This window comes from Piliocolobus tephrosceles, chromosome 2 (assembly GCF_002776525.5).
Source record: "Piliocolobus tephrosceles isolate RC106 chromosome 2, ASM277652v3, whole genome shotgun sequence".
NCBI lineage: Eukaryota > Metazoa > Chordata > Mammalia > Primates > Cercopithecidae > Piliocolobus > Piliocolobus tephrosceles.
In genome coordinates, this window is record NC_045435.1 from 139,498,117 (window position 1) to 139,517,291 (window position 19,175).

Consider the following 19,175-nt stretch of genomic DNA (forward strand, 5'->3'; position numbering starts at 1 on the left):
AAGCTTATCACAGAGGCATGGCCTTACAAAGATCAAAATTGTACCCGAAAGTTCAAATTGAGTTAATAGAAATTAAGAAAATAATGCAAGTAATGAAAAAAAGCAACATAAATTATAATTAGAAAAACTAAAAAAAAATAAAGTAAGTGATTAGAGAAAAAGATTTGATGATGAGAACACATGGACATGTAGAAGGGAATAACAGACACTAGGGCCTACCAGAGGGTGGAAGGTGGGAGGAAGGAGAGGATTAGGAAAAATACTAAGGAATACTAGGTTTAATACCTGGGTGATGAAATAATCTTTACCACAAACCCCCATCAAACAAGTGTACCTATACAACAAACCTGCATATGTATCCCTGAACCTAAAATTACAATTAAAAGAAAAAGATTTGAAAAGAGAAGAAACATAATTAATGAAATTGTTTTTTGTGATTTTGACAAAAAAGACTAAACCAGAAGAAACACAAAAGCAATTTATATACCTTCAGAAAAAAAAAAGAAATTTTAAAAAATTGAAAAGATAAACACAGTTCAAGAAAAGGTAATACAAAAGACGGACAAACATCCACCATAAGTAATATCAAAATCCTAAAATAAGAAAATCAAAGCAATGCAATACAACAAATATAATAGGTTATAATTTAATAAACCTCAGCTAAAAATAAGACTTGAAGTTATATGCTGAAAGTGCACACTGCATACTTGGGAAAACCAACCCAGAATGGGAAATATTGGAATATAATAAATCAACATAAATCTAAAGAAAAAATATTTTAGGTATCTAGGCAACAATTACAGAATACATTCTTTTCAAATGACCATGAAACATCAATAATATATGCCACAAGAAGGTATGGTGGGCCATACAATAAGAATCAGTGGAACTGATTATAACAGATTTAAATTAGAATGCAATAAGATACATTAAAATTCCCCAATATTTGGTAATTTAAAGACACACTTCTAAATAACCCATTTCAAAAAGGAAACGACAATCAGTAAATATTTCAAAATGAATAATAAAACATAGTATATCAAAATTTGTATGATGAAGCTACAACACTACTTGAAGAGAAATTTATAGCTTTAAGTGCCTATATTGGGAAGAAAATAAGATTTGAATTCAGTTACCTAACTTTCCCATTTAAAAAGCTAGAAAAAAAAAATCCAAAGAAGTGTAGAAAAGAACAATGATAAGAAATCAAGAAACATGTAGACAAAAGAAAAATGTTGAATCTTCAAAAAGATTTTTAATATTCATAAACCTGGCAAGACTATACCTCAAAAGTTATAAAACAACACAAACCTTACCTTGGCCAATTCTGTAATTTTACCAAAACCAGGCTTCCAAGAGGGAGCTGTGAATAGACAATCTTAAATCCACACTGATGAAGCTGAGACTCTTCAGGGAAGTCTTCTTCAGAAATTGAGCAGTTATTATATCTTGAATCAGTGTTCATGAAGCAGTACCATGGTTCATCATGATCAACTTTGGCTGCATCCTCACTTGACAACAATCTCCATTTCAAACAATTTTCATTCTCACATTGAACCCACACTTTGTTTACATACATGTTTTCCACTGAGGAATCCATTGCACAGTTACAATATTCAATCTTACCATCCAATTTTTCTTTATCCATTAAGGCATTTAATCTGGAAAATAAGAAAGAGGAAAATAACAGAATGAGGATTCAAGAGTATAAGGAGAGAAAATTCAAACCAAAATCAGAGAAATTCCTCTTTGATACCTTCTGTTACCATCCCCTCTCTATCCTACAAAGACTACATATGTTGAACACATTGTTTCCACCTAACCAGAAACAAAGGAACAAAATAGAAACAACGATCACTCTGAGCATAAAATGCACCAAAATGAAAAATAAGAAAAATATGATGGAACCAAAGAGGAGCAGAGGTTGACTATAGTTTCTATTAACCTAATATATAGCACATGTCTGGTATATAACAAGTATATTTTCCCATGATAACAGCTAAGCCTTATTGAATGCTGACTAGGCACCAGGTATTATTCTAAGTGCTTTATACACATGGCTTATATAGTCTTCCCAACAACCTTATTAGACCCATTTTTACAGACAAAACTGAAGCTAAGAAATGTAAAGCAATTTGTCTCAGGTCCTGGAGCTGATACACAGTAGAGCTGGAATTTAAATGCCGGCAGTTTGATTCTAAGTTTGTGATCTTACCCATTAGTTTGTACTGCCTCTTGAGTATATATACAGCATGACTACATGATCCTTTTCTTCTTCTGTCTCAGGAAATCAAATGCAGCAAAATATTTCAACATACAAAAATGCAAGATTTTTAAAAAATTAATCTCTTTCTAATATAGTTTCAGCTTTTATTCATTATTAATTAAATTTCTCAGAGCTTTTTTGTTAGAAAAATTTTAAACATATAAAAAGTTTGAATTGTGTGACAAAGCCCCCAAATTCTGGCTTCAATAACAATGTATACAGTAATAAATAAATATAAATAAAATACAAGTAAAACTAAGTATCGGCAACTTATTTTGCAATACAAAGTCTATTTCTTAAAAATAAAAAGACTGATGTACCATATACATGAATTAGTAAAACACTACTATCCAAGTATAAGCACCATTTAAAGAATCCTTTAGTTTATAAATTAATCATATATTTAGAAGCTCACTTACTTATATTTGTCATATACCTTACCAGGACCACTGCAAATTGCTTTAGAAATCTGTCAATGTATTTCAATAGCCATAGTTCAAAAATTTTGACCTATTAATCTCACTCATGCAAATGTAATAAAATAAATTTTAACAAGATGAACCAATACATACGAAGACCAAAAATTTTTCATACTGAAGGAGTGAAAAAGTCTAAAAACAGAATCAAATCTAGTAGAAGATATAAAATTTTACTAATGATATTTGTTTTAATGTGTTTAATTCTTTAATTGATGAGAAAATGCATAAGGAGCAAAACTGCAATGTGGACTGCAACTGAAGTAAATAAATTTTTTCTCTACTTTCTGGGTCACCAGTCAGTAAAGCAGAAGTGACTGAGGTTAGACTTTGGAGCCAGGTTATGTGTTACTCACAGAGTCCCTGTCTTTTCCTAAACTTTCACTTCACATCAAGTGTGTGTGTGTGTAACAGCTTTTTTTGCTTGTTTAGTTCCAATCTTCATATGTTGTCTTACTATGCTGGCTAACACAGATATAACATTGACTAGAAGCCATGATAGTAGATTTCTTTATCCAATTTTAAAGAGAATGCTTTGAATGTTTGACTGTTATGTTGGGAGTATGGCTTTTGTAGAGACCATTAAAAGGTTACAGAAAGTTGTTTTCCTTCTATTACCGGCCTACCAGAAGGATTTTTTTAATTGATATTATCATAATGTGATGTTTAATTTCATCAAATTCTTTTCTGCATATACTGAGATAAATATATGGTTTTTCTTTTAAAACATATTAATTGGGTACATTATATTCATGGATTTTTTAAATAATAAACTATACTTGTATTCTGGATAATCCCTACCTGGTTATGCCTCATAAGTTTTTAATATACAGTGCTGTATTTCATTTATTAATAATTAATATTTTTTACGTGTGTATAAATAAGATTTGTCTGTTATTTCTCCTTTTGTCTTTTCCTGGTTTTCATATGAAGATTATAAAGTTACTTCATTAAGTGAAGTAAAAAATGTTCTCCCGTTTTGGGAAAGTTTGCCTCAGGGAGGAATTGTCTAATTTTAACATAAATTTTATGAATTTTAGTATATCTACTATATTTCTCATTATATTTATCTCTTTCACTTTGAAGTTTATGCCCTCTATTTTTTTCTTCATTTATCTTGTCAGAGTTTATTAAACAACCAGAATTTGAGTCCCCTCATTTTTTTGAATTCTATTTAATGAATAGCTGCACTTTTCTTCATTCTTTATTTCCTTTTACTTTCTTTGGACATTCTTTGTTGCTCTTATTTTTCTCTTCTTGAGTTGATGCTTAGTTAATTCATTTGCAGTCTTTTCTACTACGAGCATTCAAGGTTATAGATTCCTCTCTCAGTATTGCTTTATTATTTAGTTTTAAACATGCAGTTTCTATTCATCTTTTACCCATGAGTTACTTAATTCAAAAAATTCAGAAGGTAGGGGTATTTAAGAGTTTTTATTATTGATTTTTAACATAATTGTATTTTGGTTAGAGAATATAATCTGTGTGATATTGATTTTTTTGGCATTTGTTTTGTTTTGTGGCCCTACTTAACAATACTTGTGAATGTTATACGTGTGCAAAAAAAAGATGTGTAGTTTTCAATTGTTGGGTGCAAGGTGTACATTTAATCATTATACCAAGCTTTGTATCAACCATTACAAATAAAATTTTATGTTTGTGGGGTTAATTTTCTCTATCCATACTAATTGGTTGATACATTAATTACTTAAAGGGCTATGTTAAAATCTCCCACATTAATTGTGGATTTGTCAATTTATCCTGTAATTTTGTCAGGTTTCTTTGCTTATTAAATATATACATGTTCAGATGTGTGACATCTTGCTGATGAATTCTTCCTCATCTTACGTAATGATGCAATTTATCCCTAATAATGTTCTTTGCCAATCTACTAACTTAATTAGTGGACCAAACGACTTGGTCCACTATTAACATAGCAATTAAGATAGTAGTTATGTTTATGATTGGCTTGGTCCTAGTTATAACTTTTACCTTCCCTTTACTTTTACCCTTTCTAATATTATGGATTTCTTTGTCTCTGCCTCCTATAAACAGTATATTGTTGGGATTTGCATTTTTATCCAATCTAAGATATGATCTGCTAACCAGTGATTTTAGTGCATTTACTTTGACACTGACATACTTGTATTTTTGTACACCTTTTATTTATTATGCTATTTCTTTACTTCTTTTTTCCTTTCCTAACTTGTATTAAAACAAATTAATATTTTTCTTCTCTATACTGGTTTTCACAAGTTTATGTTATTTTTATTACTTTGTTACCCTTAATACATGATTTAATAAGGTATAAATTAATCAATGTCTCTACCTTCTTCAAAATAACAGAATGCTTTAATTCAGATGACCTTTGTGCCTTTAGCTCATTTCTTTCCAGCATCATAGTTTTTATTTTGCATTTATACCTCAAAATTAGTCATAATTATCACTTATGTGTTTTCTACAATGTTCATTTAGATTTTTTTTCCATATGTTTTCCAGTTTCTTTGCCATCATTAAACACTACACCTAAGGGTATTCATTGAATAAGGATGGTGACAGAAAGGGTTGAAATAGCAGCCGGGCATGGTTGCTCATGCCTATAATCCCAGCACTTTGGGGGGCTGAGGTTGGTGAATCATTTGAGACCAGGAATTCGAGATTAGCCTAGCCAATGTAGCGAAACCCCACCTCTACTAAAAATACAAAAATTACCCAGGTGTGGTGGCAGGCGCCTGTAATCCCAGCTACTCCCGAGGCTGAGGCAGGAGAATCGCTGGAACCAGAGAGATAGAGGTTGCAGTGAGCCAAGATTGCACCATTGCACTCCAGCCTGGGTGACAAAGTGAGAAAAAGAAAAGAAAAGAAAAGAAAAGAGAAGGGAAGGGAAGGGAAGGGAAGGGAAGGGAAGGGAAGGGAAGGGAAGGGAAGGGAAGAGAAAAGAAAGGAGGGAGGGAGGGAAGAAGGAAGGAAGGAAGGAAGGAAGGAAGGAAGGAAGGAAAGGAAGGAAAGGAAGGAAAGGAAGAAAGAAAGAGAGAAAGAAAGAAAGAGAGGGAGGGAGGGAGGGAGGGAGGAAGGGAGGAAGGAAAGAAGGAAAGAAGGAGAGAAGGAGAGAGGGAGGGAAGGAAGGAAAGAAAGAAAGAAAGGAAAGAAGGAAGGAAGGAAGGGAGGGAGGAAAAGAAAAAAATTAAGCCATCTGGAATATCTGGAATATTTTCTGTGTTTGTGAATGAATAAGATGGAACACTCTACTCTTTGTCTAAGTAGTTAACCAATGATCCAAATAATATTTATTTAATTCTTCATCTTTTAGTAATTGGTCTGAAATGGCTCTTTATCCTAATTCACATATGTGCACATGAATCTATTTCTGGGCTCTGTATTCCTTTCTTTCAGATGTCTTTCCCTGTACCAAAAGAGATTCAGAAAATTCTAAGTCTAAAGCAGATATTGAGAGTCTGCATGAACAACTGAGCTGAGGGAAAATAGTTGGGGTGCAGATCTAGAAACAATGAGATCATCAATAACAAGTTCATTCAAGGACATTCTATTTATTTTTATTTAATAAGTAAGAAAAAATATGCTTTACTAATACTTACTATGAAATTGACACTGGAATCTTCACTAAGACCATATGTAAGCTGGTCATATGTGAGGTCTCCTGCTGAAAAGGTGGGAGATGCCGTAACTTAAGAGGGTTTCACAAATGTGCCTTTCAGTTATTCATTTACAATTACTATAATGCAATGTATTGGAGTTACATTTAACTAACTAAACAAGTTTATAGAATATATTATCTAGATTATTTCTCAGAAAATAAAGTTACGTTAAAAAAATTTCTAAAAAGAAACAGAAAAACTAGACAATATTAACAATACAAATAATGAAGTATGAGAGAGATGACAGAAAGAAGAAATTAATTACTGTCACTCAATCACGTAGCATTTTGTCCAACTTGCAACCAATGGATTGCTATAAAGGGGAAAGTTTGTGGCACCACATCAATGGAAAGCTTACGAAAATTCATTATGACAGTCTATTATAAAATGTTAAGGGGATTAAAAGATCACTTTTAAATGGTAGATAAGGTTTTCAGATTTTCTTAGGAAGTTGGGTCTCATAGTGGATAATACTGAGAAGATAAACTAACACTAAGAAAACATCATTATTACTTAGTGATACTCATTTTTAATTGCATCTAACTTAAACCTCTTGGTATTTTAGATTTGATACGTTTTATCCAGGCTAATAGAATTTAGAATATAGATCATAAAATGTTTATTCTTTTCAAACAAGATTCTCATTGATTCCATTACATTTTCTCCAACACTTTGCCGGTTTTCAAAATTCCTGCCACATATAAAATATGCAAATGACAATGAGGAAGTGAATGTGGTCACAGGAATGCTAGAGCCTTTGAAGGGATCCCGATATAATCATACCTAAGTAGACCAGAATTAGTTTATAAAGACATTGACAAATGCAAAGCTCTGCTGAGTACAATATTTGCTTCATTCAACTTTTGTTTCTAAATTTTTATTTCATAACTTACTTATATTGAACTAGAAAATGCAGAAAACCAAAATATTAAATTTTAAAAATAGAAAACACAGAATGGCTATTTAAAATTATAAAGCCTTAAATTCAAGGAAATGTATATGAATGGTTATGGACACTCAATTTTCAGCCAGACAACTCTACCACTCTTTACTAGGCAAATTAGTTAACCACTCAAAATCTCTGATCCCTTACCTGGGGATAATAAGAGTATTACTTATTACCCTATATTGAACTCCTAGCATAGTAGTTTGCACACTATAGACAATATTTTTTGAATAAATTGATGACTTTAAACATCAATTCAAACAAATATTGAGTTCCTATTAAATGTTAGACACTGTGAACAAAAGAGGAACAAGAAACAATCCCCGTTCTTGACTCAGAACATAGATACCAAGTTCCATAAAATAGTTGATAAATGCAGTACAGTATGATAAATGTTAGATGCACAAATACCTAGGAGAACACAAATGAGAAAATAATTTTCTTAAAATAAGAGGGCTCCATGAAGGATGCATGGAGCAGCTGAACATGAAAAGATAAGTAGTTCACTTTAGCGAGGTGAAGGAGCAAAGGAGCACATAAGAGGAAACTCGCCAGGTGCAATGGCTCACGCCTGTAATCTCAACATTTTGGAAGGCCAAGGTGAGAGGATCACTTGTGCCCAGGAGTTTGAGACCAGTCTGGGCAACATAGTGAGACTTGATCTCTACCAAAAATAATTAGCTGGGTGTTACCGGGCACACCTGTATTCCCATTATTCAGAAGGTGGAGGCATAAGGATTGCTTCAGCTCAGGAGTTGGAAGCTGCAGTGAGCTATGATCATGTCACTGCAGTGTAGCCTGAGTGACAGACCAAGACCTTGTTTGTCAAAAAAAAAAAAAAAAGAAAAAAGAAAGAAAGAAAGAAAAGAAAAGGAAATTCCATGAAAACATGCATGCATGTATAATGATGCACAGCATGTACAAAAATATTGAGCTGAGCTGTTAGAACACTTTTTAAGGGAAGCAAAGGTCATAGCAGGTGAGGGTGGAAAAACCTCAGAAGAGTCTTATTTACCGTTTTAGGTTAATAGACATTATTATCCTGGAAGTAAAGAGGAGTCATTGTCTGTTTAAAACTAAGAGTATCACAAAAAATGAGATACTTCGTAATTTCCAAGGCACATATTTTCACATTTAAACACCTCAGCAGCCACACTGTATCTTCCAATCAATATCCTCTCAAAGTCATTATGTAGTTGTCATTGCCTGTACATGAATAGACTTGATAATTTAAAGTATAAGCTCACCCAAAAGTGCACAGATACGGTTTTCCCATGCTATGACTGGACAACAGTCACTATGAAAGCATTTCAAGAACTCTGATGACTTCTGAATTTTCTTCAGGGTCATTCTGCCATTTTCTTGGATAGTAGATCTTGGCTTCTGTTGAGATTGCTAATTTATCAGATGGTCATTTAGCTACACCCTTCATGTTCTCTCCTGAACATGCTTTCTCATTTTTTACTATATGTATAGGCTGAGAAGTTTCCAAATCCTTAAGCACTGCTTCTCTTTTGATTAACAATTCCATCTTTAAATCATTTCTCTCCTCTTATACTTTACTATTAGCAGTCAAGAAGAACCAAGCCATAGCTTCAACACTTTGCTCAGATATTTCCGTCAGTCAAATATTCAATTTAATCACTCACAATTCTACCTTCCACAAAACACTAGAACATGAACACAATTGAGCCAAGTTCTTTGCCACATGATAACAAGGGTGGCCTTTGCTCCATTGCTTTATGATATGTTCCTCATTTCCATCTGAGAATGGTCTCCCACTAAAATGGCCTTTAATGTCTATATTTCTACCAACATTCTCTTCAGGATTACTTAGGCATTGTTTAAGAAGATGGAGACATTCTCTACTGCACTCCTCTTTTCTTTCTGGGCCTTCACCAGAATCATCCTTATTTTCTGCTGGCCGGGCAGGGTGACTCACGTCTGTAATTCCAGCACTTTGGGAGGGTGAGGCAGGCAGATCACAAGGTCAGGAGTTAGAGACCAGCCTGGCCAGCACAGTGAAACCCCATCTCTACTAAAAACACAAAAATTAGCCAGGCATGGTGGTGGGTGCCTGTAATCCTGGCTACCTGGGAGGCTGAGGCAGAAGAATCACTTGAAACCAGAAGGCGGAGGTTGCAGTGAGCCAAGATCGTGCCACTGCACTGCAGCCTGGGCAACAAGAGCGAAACTCCATATCAAAACAACAACAACAAAAAACTGTTTACAGCAATGTATGCCTTTTCTAGCATGCCCCTCGAAACTCTGCAAGCCTCTACCCTAAATCCACTATCACATTCTTAGAAAAGTTTTATAGCAGCACCTCCACTTCTCAGTACCAATTTCCTGCCTTAGTATGTTCAGGTTGCAAAGCCCTACCACCTAATGCCACCTCCCAAAGGCTCTACCTCTAATACCTTGGGGGTTAGGACTTGAAAATATCAATTTTGGGGGACACAGACATTCAGACCATAGCAATATGATGTGGAAAGACCAACATCAAAGACTGAATTGAAAAGTGATTTAGGAAAAGTACTTTTATATGAATAAGCTTTAGGAATTCCATAACCAAATTTATTTCACTTATATTTTATTTTTTATGTGAGATGTGATAAGAATATATGTCTAAATGAGTTCAAAATAAATATTTCATTTCCATTGGTTATTGGGGAACAGGTGGTATTTGGTTACATGAGTAAGTTCTTTAGTGGTGATTTGTGAGATTTTGGTGCACACACCATCGAAGCAGTATACAGTGTGCCCTATTTGTAGTCTTTTATCCCTCACCCTCCTTCCATTATTTCCTCCTAAGTCCCCAAAGTCCATTGTGTCATTCTCATCCCTTTGCATTCTCATAGCTTAGTTCCTACTTATAAGTGAGAAATGTGATGTTTGGTTTTCCATTCCTGAGTTACATCACTTAGAATAATAGTCTAAGTGATATATAATAATAGTAATATATATATCACCCTTTCTTTATCCACTCATTGGTTTATGGGCATGTAGATGTGGGTTGGTCCCATGGCTGCTATGAACATGCATGTGCAGGTACATTTTTCATATAATAACTTTTTTCCCTCGGGGTAGACAGCCAGTAGTGAAAATGCTGGATCAGATGGCAGTTCTACTTCCAGTTCTTTATGGAATCTCCACATGGTTTTCCATAGTGGTTGTACTAGTTTACATTCCCACCAGCCGTGTAGAAGGGTTCCCTGTTCACTGCATCCATGCCAACATCTATTTTTTGAATTTTTGATTATGGCCATTCTTGCAGGAGTAAGGTGGTATGATAAGTAAGGTGGTATGAATAACTACAATGTGGTTTTGATTTGCATTTCCCTGATCATTCATGATGTCGAGCATCTTTTCATATGTTTTTTGTTTATTTGTATATCTTCTTTTGAGAATTGTGTACTCATGTCCTCAGGCCACTTTTTGATGTTTTTTTTTTCCTTGTTAACTTATTTGAGCTCATTGTAGATTCTGGATATTAGTCCTTTGTCAGATGTATAGGTTGTGAAGAATTTTTTTCCACTCTCTGGGTTGTTTATTCTGCTGACTGTTCCTTTGCCATGCAAATGCTCTTTACTTAAGTCCCAGCTATTTGTTTTTGTTTTTATTGCATTTTCTTTTGTGTTCTTGGTCATGAAATCCTTGCCTAAGCCAATGTCTAGCAGGGTTTTTCCAATATTATCTTCTAGAATTTTTATAGTTTCAGGTATTAGACTTAAGTCCTTAATCCATCTTGAGTTTATTTCTGTGTAAGGTGACAGATGAGGATCCAGTTTCATTCTCCTACATGTGGCTAGCCAATTATCCCAGCACCATTTGTTGAAAAGGGTGTCCTTTCCTCACTTTATGTTTTTGTTTGCTTTGTTGAAGATCAGTTGGCTGTAAGTATTTGGGTTTATTTCTGGGTTCTCTACTCTGTTCCATTGGTTTCTGTCTATTTTTATACCAGTACCATGCTGTTTTGGTGACTTTGGCCTTATACTGTATTTTGAAATCAAGTAATGTGATGCCTCCAGATTTGTTCTGTTTGCTTAGTCTTGCTTTGGCTATGCGGGCTCTTTTTTGGTTCCATATAAGTTTTAGAATTGTTTTTTTCTAATTCTGTGAAGAATGATGATGGTATTTTGATGGGAATTGCATTGAATTTGTAGATTGCTCTTGGCAGTATGGTCACTTTCACAATATTGAGTCTACCTATCCATGAGCCTGGGATGTGTTTTCATTTGTTTGTGTTGTCTATGATTTCTAACAGCAGTGTTCTGTAGTTTTCCTTGTAGAGGTCTTTCACCTCCTTACTTAGGTATATTCCTAAGTCATTTTTTTCAGCTATTGTAAAAGGGGTTGAGTTCTTGATTTGATTCTCAGCTTTGTTGCTGTTGGTGTATAGAAGAGCTATTGATTTTTGTACATTAATTCTGTATCCTGAAACTTAGCTGAATTATTTTTATCAGTTCTAGGAGCTTTCTGGAGAAGTCTTTAGGGTTTTCTAGGTAAACACTCACATCATCAGCAAATAGCAACAGTTTGACTTTCTCTTCACCGATTTGGATACCCTTTATTTCCTTCTCTTGTGTGACTGCTCTGGCTAGGACTTCCAGTATTATGTGGAAGAGGAGTGGTGAGAGTGGGCATCCTTGTCTTGTTCCAGTTCTCAGAGGGAATGCTTTCAATTTTTTCTCATTCAGTATTATATTGGCTGTGAGTTTGTCAAAGATGGCTTTTATTACACTGAGATTTGTCCCTTGTATGCTGATTTTGCTGAGAGTTTTAATCACAAAAGGATGCTGGATTTTGTCAAATGCTTTTGCTGCATCTATTGAGATAATCATGTGATTTTTGTTTTCAATTCTGTTTATGTGGTATATCGTATTTATTGACTTGCATATGTTAAACCATCCCTACATCTCTGATATGAAACTCACTTGATCGTGGCAGATTATTTTTTAATATGTTGTTGGATTTGATTAGCTAGTATTTTGTTAAGGATTTTAGTATCTATGTTCATCAGGAATATTGGTCTGTAGTTTTCTTTTTTGCTTATTTCTTTTCCTGGTTTTGGTATTCGGGTGAGACTGGCTTCATAGAACGATTTAAGAAGGGTTCCCTCTTTATCTTGTGAAATAGTGTCAATAGGATTGGTACCAATTCTTCTTTGAATGTCTCGCAGATTTTTGCTGTGAATCTGTCTCGTCCTGGACTTATTTTTGTTGGTAATTTTAAAATTACCATTTCAATGTTGCTGCTTGTTACTGGTCTGTTCAGGGTATCTAATTCTTCCTGATTTAAGCTAACACGGGTGTATCTTTCCAGGAATTTTTCCATCTCTTCTAGGTTTTCTAGTTTATGTGTGTAAAGGTGTTCATAGTAGCCTTGAATGATATTTTGTATTTCTGTAGTGTCAGTTGTAATATCTCCCATTTCATTTCATATTGAGCTTACTTGGATTTTCTCTCTTCTTGCTTAATCTTGCTAATAGTCTATCAGTTTTATTTATCTTTTCAAAGAACTAGCTTTTTGTTTCATCTATCTTTTGTATTTTTTTGTTTGTTTCAATTTCATTTAGTTCTGCTCTGATCTTGTTTCCTTTCTTCTGCTGGGTTTGGGTTTTTTCCTTGTTTCTCTCATTCCTTGATGTGTGACCACAGATTGTCTGTTAGTGCTCTTTCAGACTTTTTGAGATAGGCATTTAGGATTAAGAAGTTTCCTCTTAGCACCACCTTTGCTGTATCCCAGAGGTTTTGATAGGTTGTATCACTACTGTCATTTAGGCTGAAGATTTTTTTAATTTCTATCTTGATTTCATTTTTGACCCAATGATCATTCAGGAGCAGGTTAATTTCCATGTATTTGCATAATTTTGAAGGTTCCTTTTGGAGTTGATTTTCAGTTTTATTCTACTGTGGTCTGAAAGAGTGCCTAATATAATTTCAATTTTCTTAATTTTATTGAGGCTTGTTTTGTGGCCTATAGTAATTGTTTTATAAATTTGGGAGTTCCAGTGTTAGGTGCATATATATTTAGGATTGTGGTATTTTTCTGTTGGACAAGGCCTTTTATCATCATATTTTGTCCCTCTTTGTCTTTTGTAACTGCTGCTTTAAAGTTTGTTTTGTCTGACATAAGAATAGCTACTCCTGCTCGCTTTTGGTGCCCATTTGCGTGAAATGTTTTTTTCCATCCCTTTACCTTACATCTATATGAGTCCTTATGTGTTAGGTGAGTCTCTTGAAGGTAGCAGATAGTTGGCTGGTGAATTCTTATCCATTCTGAAATTCTTCATCTTTTAAGTGGAGGATTTAGGCCAGTTACATTCAATGTTCGTATTGAGATGTGGGGTTCCATTCCATTCCTCTTTCTATTTGTTATCTGCATACCTTGTTTTTTGTTTGTTTTTGTGTTTTTTTAAGCTGTATTTTTGTTTTATAGGTCCTGTGAGATTTATGCTTTAAAGAGGTTTTGTTTTGATGTGTTTCCAGGATCTGTTTCAAGATTTAGAGCTTCTTTTAGCAGTTCCTGTAGTGGTAGCTTGGTCGTGGCAAATTATCTTAGCATTTGTTTGCCTGAAAAAGACTGTATGTTTCCTTTGTATATGAAGCTTAGTTTTGCTGGAAGCAAAATTCTTGACTGATAATTCTTTTATTTGAGGAGGCTGAAGATAGGGCCCCAATCCCTTCTAGCTTGTAGGGTTTCTGCTGAGAAATCTGCTGTCAATCTGATAGGTTTTCCTTTATAGGTTACCTGGTGCTTTTGTCTCACAGCTCTTAAGATTCTTTCCGTTATCTTAATTTTAGGTAACTTGATGACAATGCCTAGGCGATGATCTTTTTGTGATGAATTTCCCAGGTATTCTTTGTGCTTCTTGTATTTGAATGTCTAACTCTGCAGCAAGGCTGAAGAAGCTTTCCTTGAATATTCTCCCAGATATGTTTTCCAAACTTTTAGATTTCTCTTCTTCCTTAGGAACACCAATTATTCTTAGGTTTGGTCATTTGACATAATCCCAGACTTCTTGGAGGCTTTGTTCATTTTTTCTTTTTGTTGTTGTTTTTTGTATTTGTTGGATTGGGTTAATTCAAAGATCTTATCTTCAAGCTTTGAATTTCTTTCTTCTACTTGTTCCATTGTATTGCTGAGACTTTTCGGAGCATTTTGCATTTCATTAAGTGTGTTCACTGTTTCCTGAAGTTTTTTTTTTTTATTATTATACTTTAAGTTTTGATTGTTTTTCTGTTTATGCTATCTATTTTGCTGAATGTTCGTCCCTTCACTTCTTGTATCATTTTTTTTTTTTATTTCCTTACATTGAGCTTTACCTTTCTCTGGTGCCACCCTGATTAGTTTAATAACTAACCTCCTGCATTTTTTTTTCAGGTAAATCAGGGATTTCTTCTTGGTTTGGGTCCATTGCTGGTGAGCTAGTGTGATTTTTTGGGGGTGTTAAAGAACCTTGCTTTGTCATATTAGCAGAGTTGATTTTCTGTTTTCTTCTCATTTGGGTAGGCTCTGTCAGATGGAAGGTCTAGGGTTAAAGGCTATTGTTCAGATTATTTTGTCCTATGGGGTATTACCTTGATGTAGTACTCTCCCCTTTTTCCTATGGACATGGCTTCCTAAGAGCTGAGCTGTAGTGATTATCTGTCTTCCGGATCTAGCCGGTACCAGTACCAGGCTCCACGCTGGTACTGGGGGTTGTCTACACAGAGTCCTGTGATGTGAACCATCTCTGGGTTTCTCAGCCACGAATACCAGCACCTGTTTTGGTCGAGATGGCAGGGGGATGAAATGGACTCTGTGAGGTTCCTTAGCTTTGGTGGTTTACTGCACTACTTTTGTGCTGGTTGGCTTCCTGCCCGGAGGTGATGCTTTCCAGAGAGCATCAGCTGTGGCAGTATAGAAAGGAACAGGTGGTGGGCGGGGCCTTAGAACTCTCAAGATATATGCCATATGTCTTCAGTTACCAGGGTGGGTGGGAAAGAACCACTGGGTGGGGGTATGTCTGAGCTCAGACTCTCCTTGGGTGGGTCTTGCTGCAGCTGCTGTGGAGGATGGGGGTGAGGTTCCCAGGTCAAAGGAGTTATGTTCCTAGCAGGATTATGGCTGTCTATATGGTGTCATGCAGGTTGTCAGGGAAGTGGGGGACAGCCAGAGTCACAGGCCTCACCCAGCTCCCAAACAATCTGAAGGGCTAGTCTCACCCCCACCATTCCCCCACCAACATCACCGAGTCTGTTTCTAGGCAGTGGGCAAGTGGGGCTGAGAACTTGCCCCAGGCTACCCACCTCCCAGTTGCAAAAGCAAGTATGGCTTTCCTTGTTACCCACCTGTAGAGTCTGCACACCGGATTCATGCCCTCCTTCGAGGTTTGGCAAGGAGGCCTCTTGATCATTTCAAATCATTACAAAGTTCAGCTGGATATTGCCTTCTCCCTGTGGCCTGTTCTCAGTGCTTCTGGCCACCCTCCTGAAGGACCCCTGTGAGGCCAGGCAGATATGGCTTTCTAGGGGACCCAGTGAGCTCACAGGGCTTTTCCTGCTGCTTCCTCTACCCCTGTATTTCACTCAGCTCTATAAATGGACTCAGCTCCAGGTAAGGCCAGCATCTTCTCCTGTAATCTAGATCTTCAGTTTCCCCCGTGGAGGTGTGTATTTTGGGGCAGACAATTTCCCTTTCCCACTTTGCAGTATTTGAGGTGTCTCCCGGGTCTTGCAGGAGCAATCTGGTTCCTTCAGAGGGTCTGTGGCACCTCTCAGGTTTCTCTATTTATTCCTGCAGTCATTCTGGAGTAAAAATTCACGATGCAAGCCTCCACACACTGTTCTCTCCATCTGAGTTGAAGCTGCAATCTAGTTCTGTCTCCCATCCACCATCCAAAATAACTTTTTAAATAACTATAAAGTAAAAATTCTAGTAATTAAGAAAATGTTGTATCCCACCCCCAAGATGATTACATTTGAGGATGGGGCCTTTGGGAGGTAATTAGGTCATTAGAGGACAGCCCTCATTATGGGATTAATGTCATTACAATAAGAAATAGCACAGAGTTTGCTTTTTTTTACCTTGCCTCTTCACCATGTGAAGGTACAGTGAGAAGATAGCCATCGGAAAACCAGGAAGCACACCCCCATCAGATACAGAACCTGCTGTTCCCTTGATCTTGGAGTTTTTAGCCTCCAGAACTATGAGAAATACATGTTTGTTCTTGAAGGCATCCAGTCTATGGTAATTTGTTATAGCAGACTGACAGTGTCTTACATTTAATTTGTGTTTTGGAAGAGATACAGAGAAAATAAAAGCAGAACAATTAGCTAGTAAGAAAGCTACTAAAATGTACATATAAAACATAATGAAAACTTCATTAGGACAACAGAAATAATGTAGAAATAAGCATTACTAGATAACCTGAATTTATTAAAGAGAACATCCAGGCCTGTAGAGTCCTACTAAGTAGTTCTAAGCAACTTAGTAACAGTACAATTATTATAGGTATATATAGCTTTAGGTGAAATTCATGAGCTACATAAAAGAAAATAAGAAAAGTCTGTGGATTTTACATAAATTCTACAAAGATTTCTGTATTTCATACATGTTATTTTTATTTAATTATTTATGTATTTTTGAGATAGAGTCTCATTCTGTTGCCCAGGCTGGAGTTCAGTAATGCTATCTTGGCTCACCACAACCTCCACCTTTTGGCTTCAAGCAATTCTCCTGCCTCAGCCTCCCAAGTAGCTGAGCCTACAGGTGCCCACCATCATGCCCAGTTAATTTTTGTATTTTGAGTAGAGACAGGGTCTCGCCATGTTGGCTAGGCTGGTCTCAAAGTGCTGACCTCAAATGATCCACCTGCCTTGGCCTCCCAAAGAGCTGGGATTAGAGGCATGAGCCACCACGCCCAGCCCATACATGTTATTTTTAAATGTTACAACAGAGTTTGAAAAAATTAGAAAATAAGATCAATTCTTCTTGAATTAAAATATTACATAGTTTTTGTGTTCATTAAAGCAAAAGTATTTAAGATGGAATATAGCCAATATAAATTGTGAAGCATCTATTTTTATTACAATGTATAACCATTTTGTGACTGATGTATCCAAAATCCAAAAAGGTAAAATCACAACACACCCAAGGGGTATTGAACAATACCAGATTTTTTTTTTTTTTTTTTTTTTTGACAGAGTCTGGCTTTGTCACACAGGCCAGAGTACAGTGATGTGATCTTCTCTCACTGCAACCTCTGCTTCCCAGGTTCAAATGATTCTCATGCCTCAGACTCCCAAGAAGCTGGGAATACAGGCATGTACCACCATGCCCAGCTAATTTTTGTATTTTTAATAAAGATGGAGTTTTACCATGTTGGCCAGGCTGGTCTCAAACTCCTGGCTTCACACAATCTGTCCACCTCAGCCTCCAAAAGTGCTGGGATTACAGGTGTGAGCCACTGCACCCGGCCTAATACTAGAATGTAATGAGACAGTATGAATAAATACATGTGGAATAGGAATAAAGATAAATGGCTACTTATGATAGAAATTGCTTTTACTGTTTGTATGTGAATGAGAAAAATGATTGTTCTTCCAAAGTTGTCATTCTTTCACTCTACAATATTTTTGTTATAGGAAGATATATATCCATTTTTAGCTAGAGGCTCTCACAGATTATGCAACTCTCCTAGGTTTGAGAAAAACAACAGTATCTGTATCGCTGTCTTCAGAGTCAGAGAATTTTGGCATTATAATTTTAATTTTCACGATTTTCACTTTCTAGATAATATCTCACTTGTAAACAATGCTTATAAGGCTGCAATACTGAACATATAATGTTTTTTCAGTCAAACCTTCATTTTAAAAATGAAATGTTCACATAGTGCCATTTTTAAAGTATTAACAGGATTGAAAGAATGTTACTTATTTGTGTCCTGCCTACCTCCAGAAAGAACTTGAAATGATTAATAAAATAATTCTAAAGATATGGATTAAAATTTTGTAATATTTTAGACACAGTAGAAAAATATCAAGACTTGAAGTCAAAAGTATTTTTCATACTTGTTATTCAACTTTCTAGCTGTATAATCTCTAGAGGAACTCTGTGTTCTTATCTGTAAAGAGAATAGGGCTAGATGATCTCTAAAATTTGTTCTGTTCTAATGTTTCATGATTTATCCATTCTGGTCTTTCCAATTTTCCTCAAAAACTCTCTACTTCCCCTGCTGCATTATCAGCTTCTTCGCCCTTTCTACCAGCTTCATTGAGGTATAATTGACAAAAACTGTATATACCAAGGTATATAACATGATGTTTTGACATAGATACATTGCAAAATACCACAATCAAGTTAATATACCCATCAACTTTCACAGTTATCTATTACTTTTTCTGATAAGAAAATGTCCACCAGTGACAGACTGGATTAAGAAAATGTGGCACATATACACCATGGAATACTATGCAGCCATAAAAAAGGATGAGTTTGCGTCCTTTGTAGGGACATGGATGCAGCTGGAAACCATCATTCTTAGCAAACTATCACAAGAAGAGAAAATCAAACACCGCATGTTCTCACTCATAGGTGGGAACTGAACAATGAGCTCACTTGGACTCGGGAAGGGGAACATCACACAATGGGGCCTATCATGGGGAGGGGGGAGGGGGGAGGGATTGCATTGGGAAGTTATACCTGATATAAATGATGAATTGATGGGTGCTGGTGAGTTGATGGGTGCAGCACACCAACATGGCACAAGTATACATATGTAACAAACCTGCACGTTATGCACATGTACCCTAGAACTTAAAGTATAATTAAAAAAAAAAAAAAAC

At 35.7% G+C, this 19,175-nt stretch overlaps 1 protein-coding gene across 2 annotated transcripts in view; it reads right to left on the minus strand.

Moving 5' to 3' along the window:
• ZCWPW2 (zinc finger CW-type and PWWP domain containing 2) overlaps positions 1-19,175 on the minus strand; it is a 143,622-nt gene that overhangs the window by 95,523 nt on the left and 28,924 nt on the right. For both annotated transcript variants that reach the window (XM_023207231.2, XM_023207230.2), the window contains exon 3: positions 1,317-1,661. In XM_023207231.2, the coding sequence (XP_023062999.2) occupies positions 1,317-1,661 (345 nt within the window). The remainder of the gene's footprint in view (positions 1-1,316; positions 1,662-19,175) is intronic.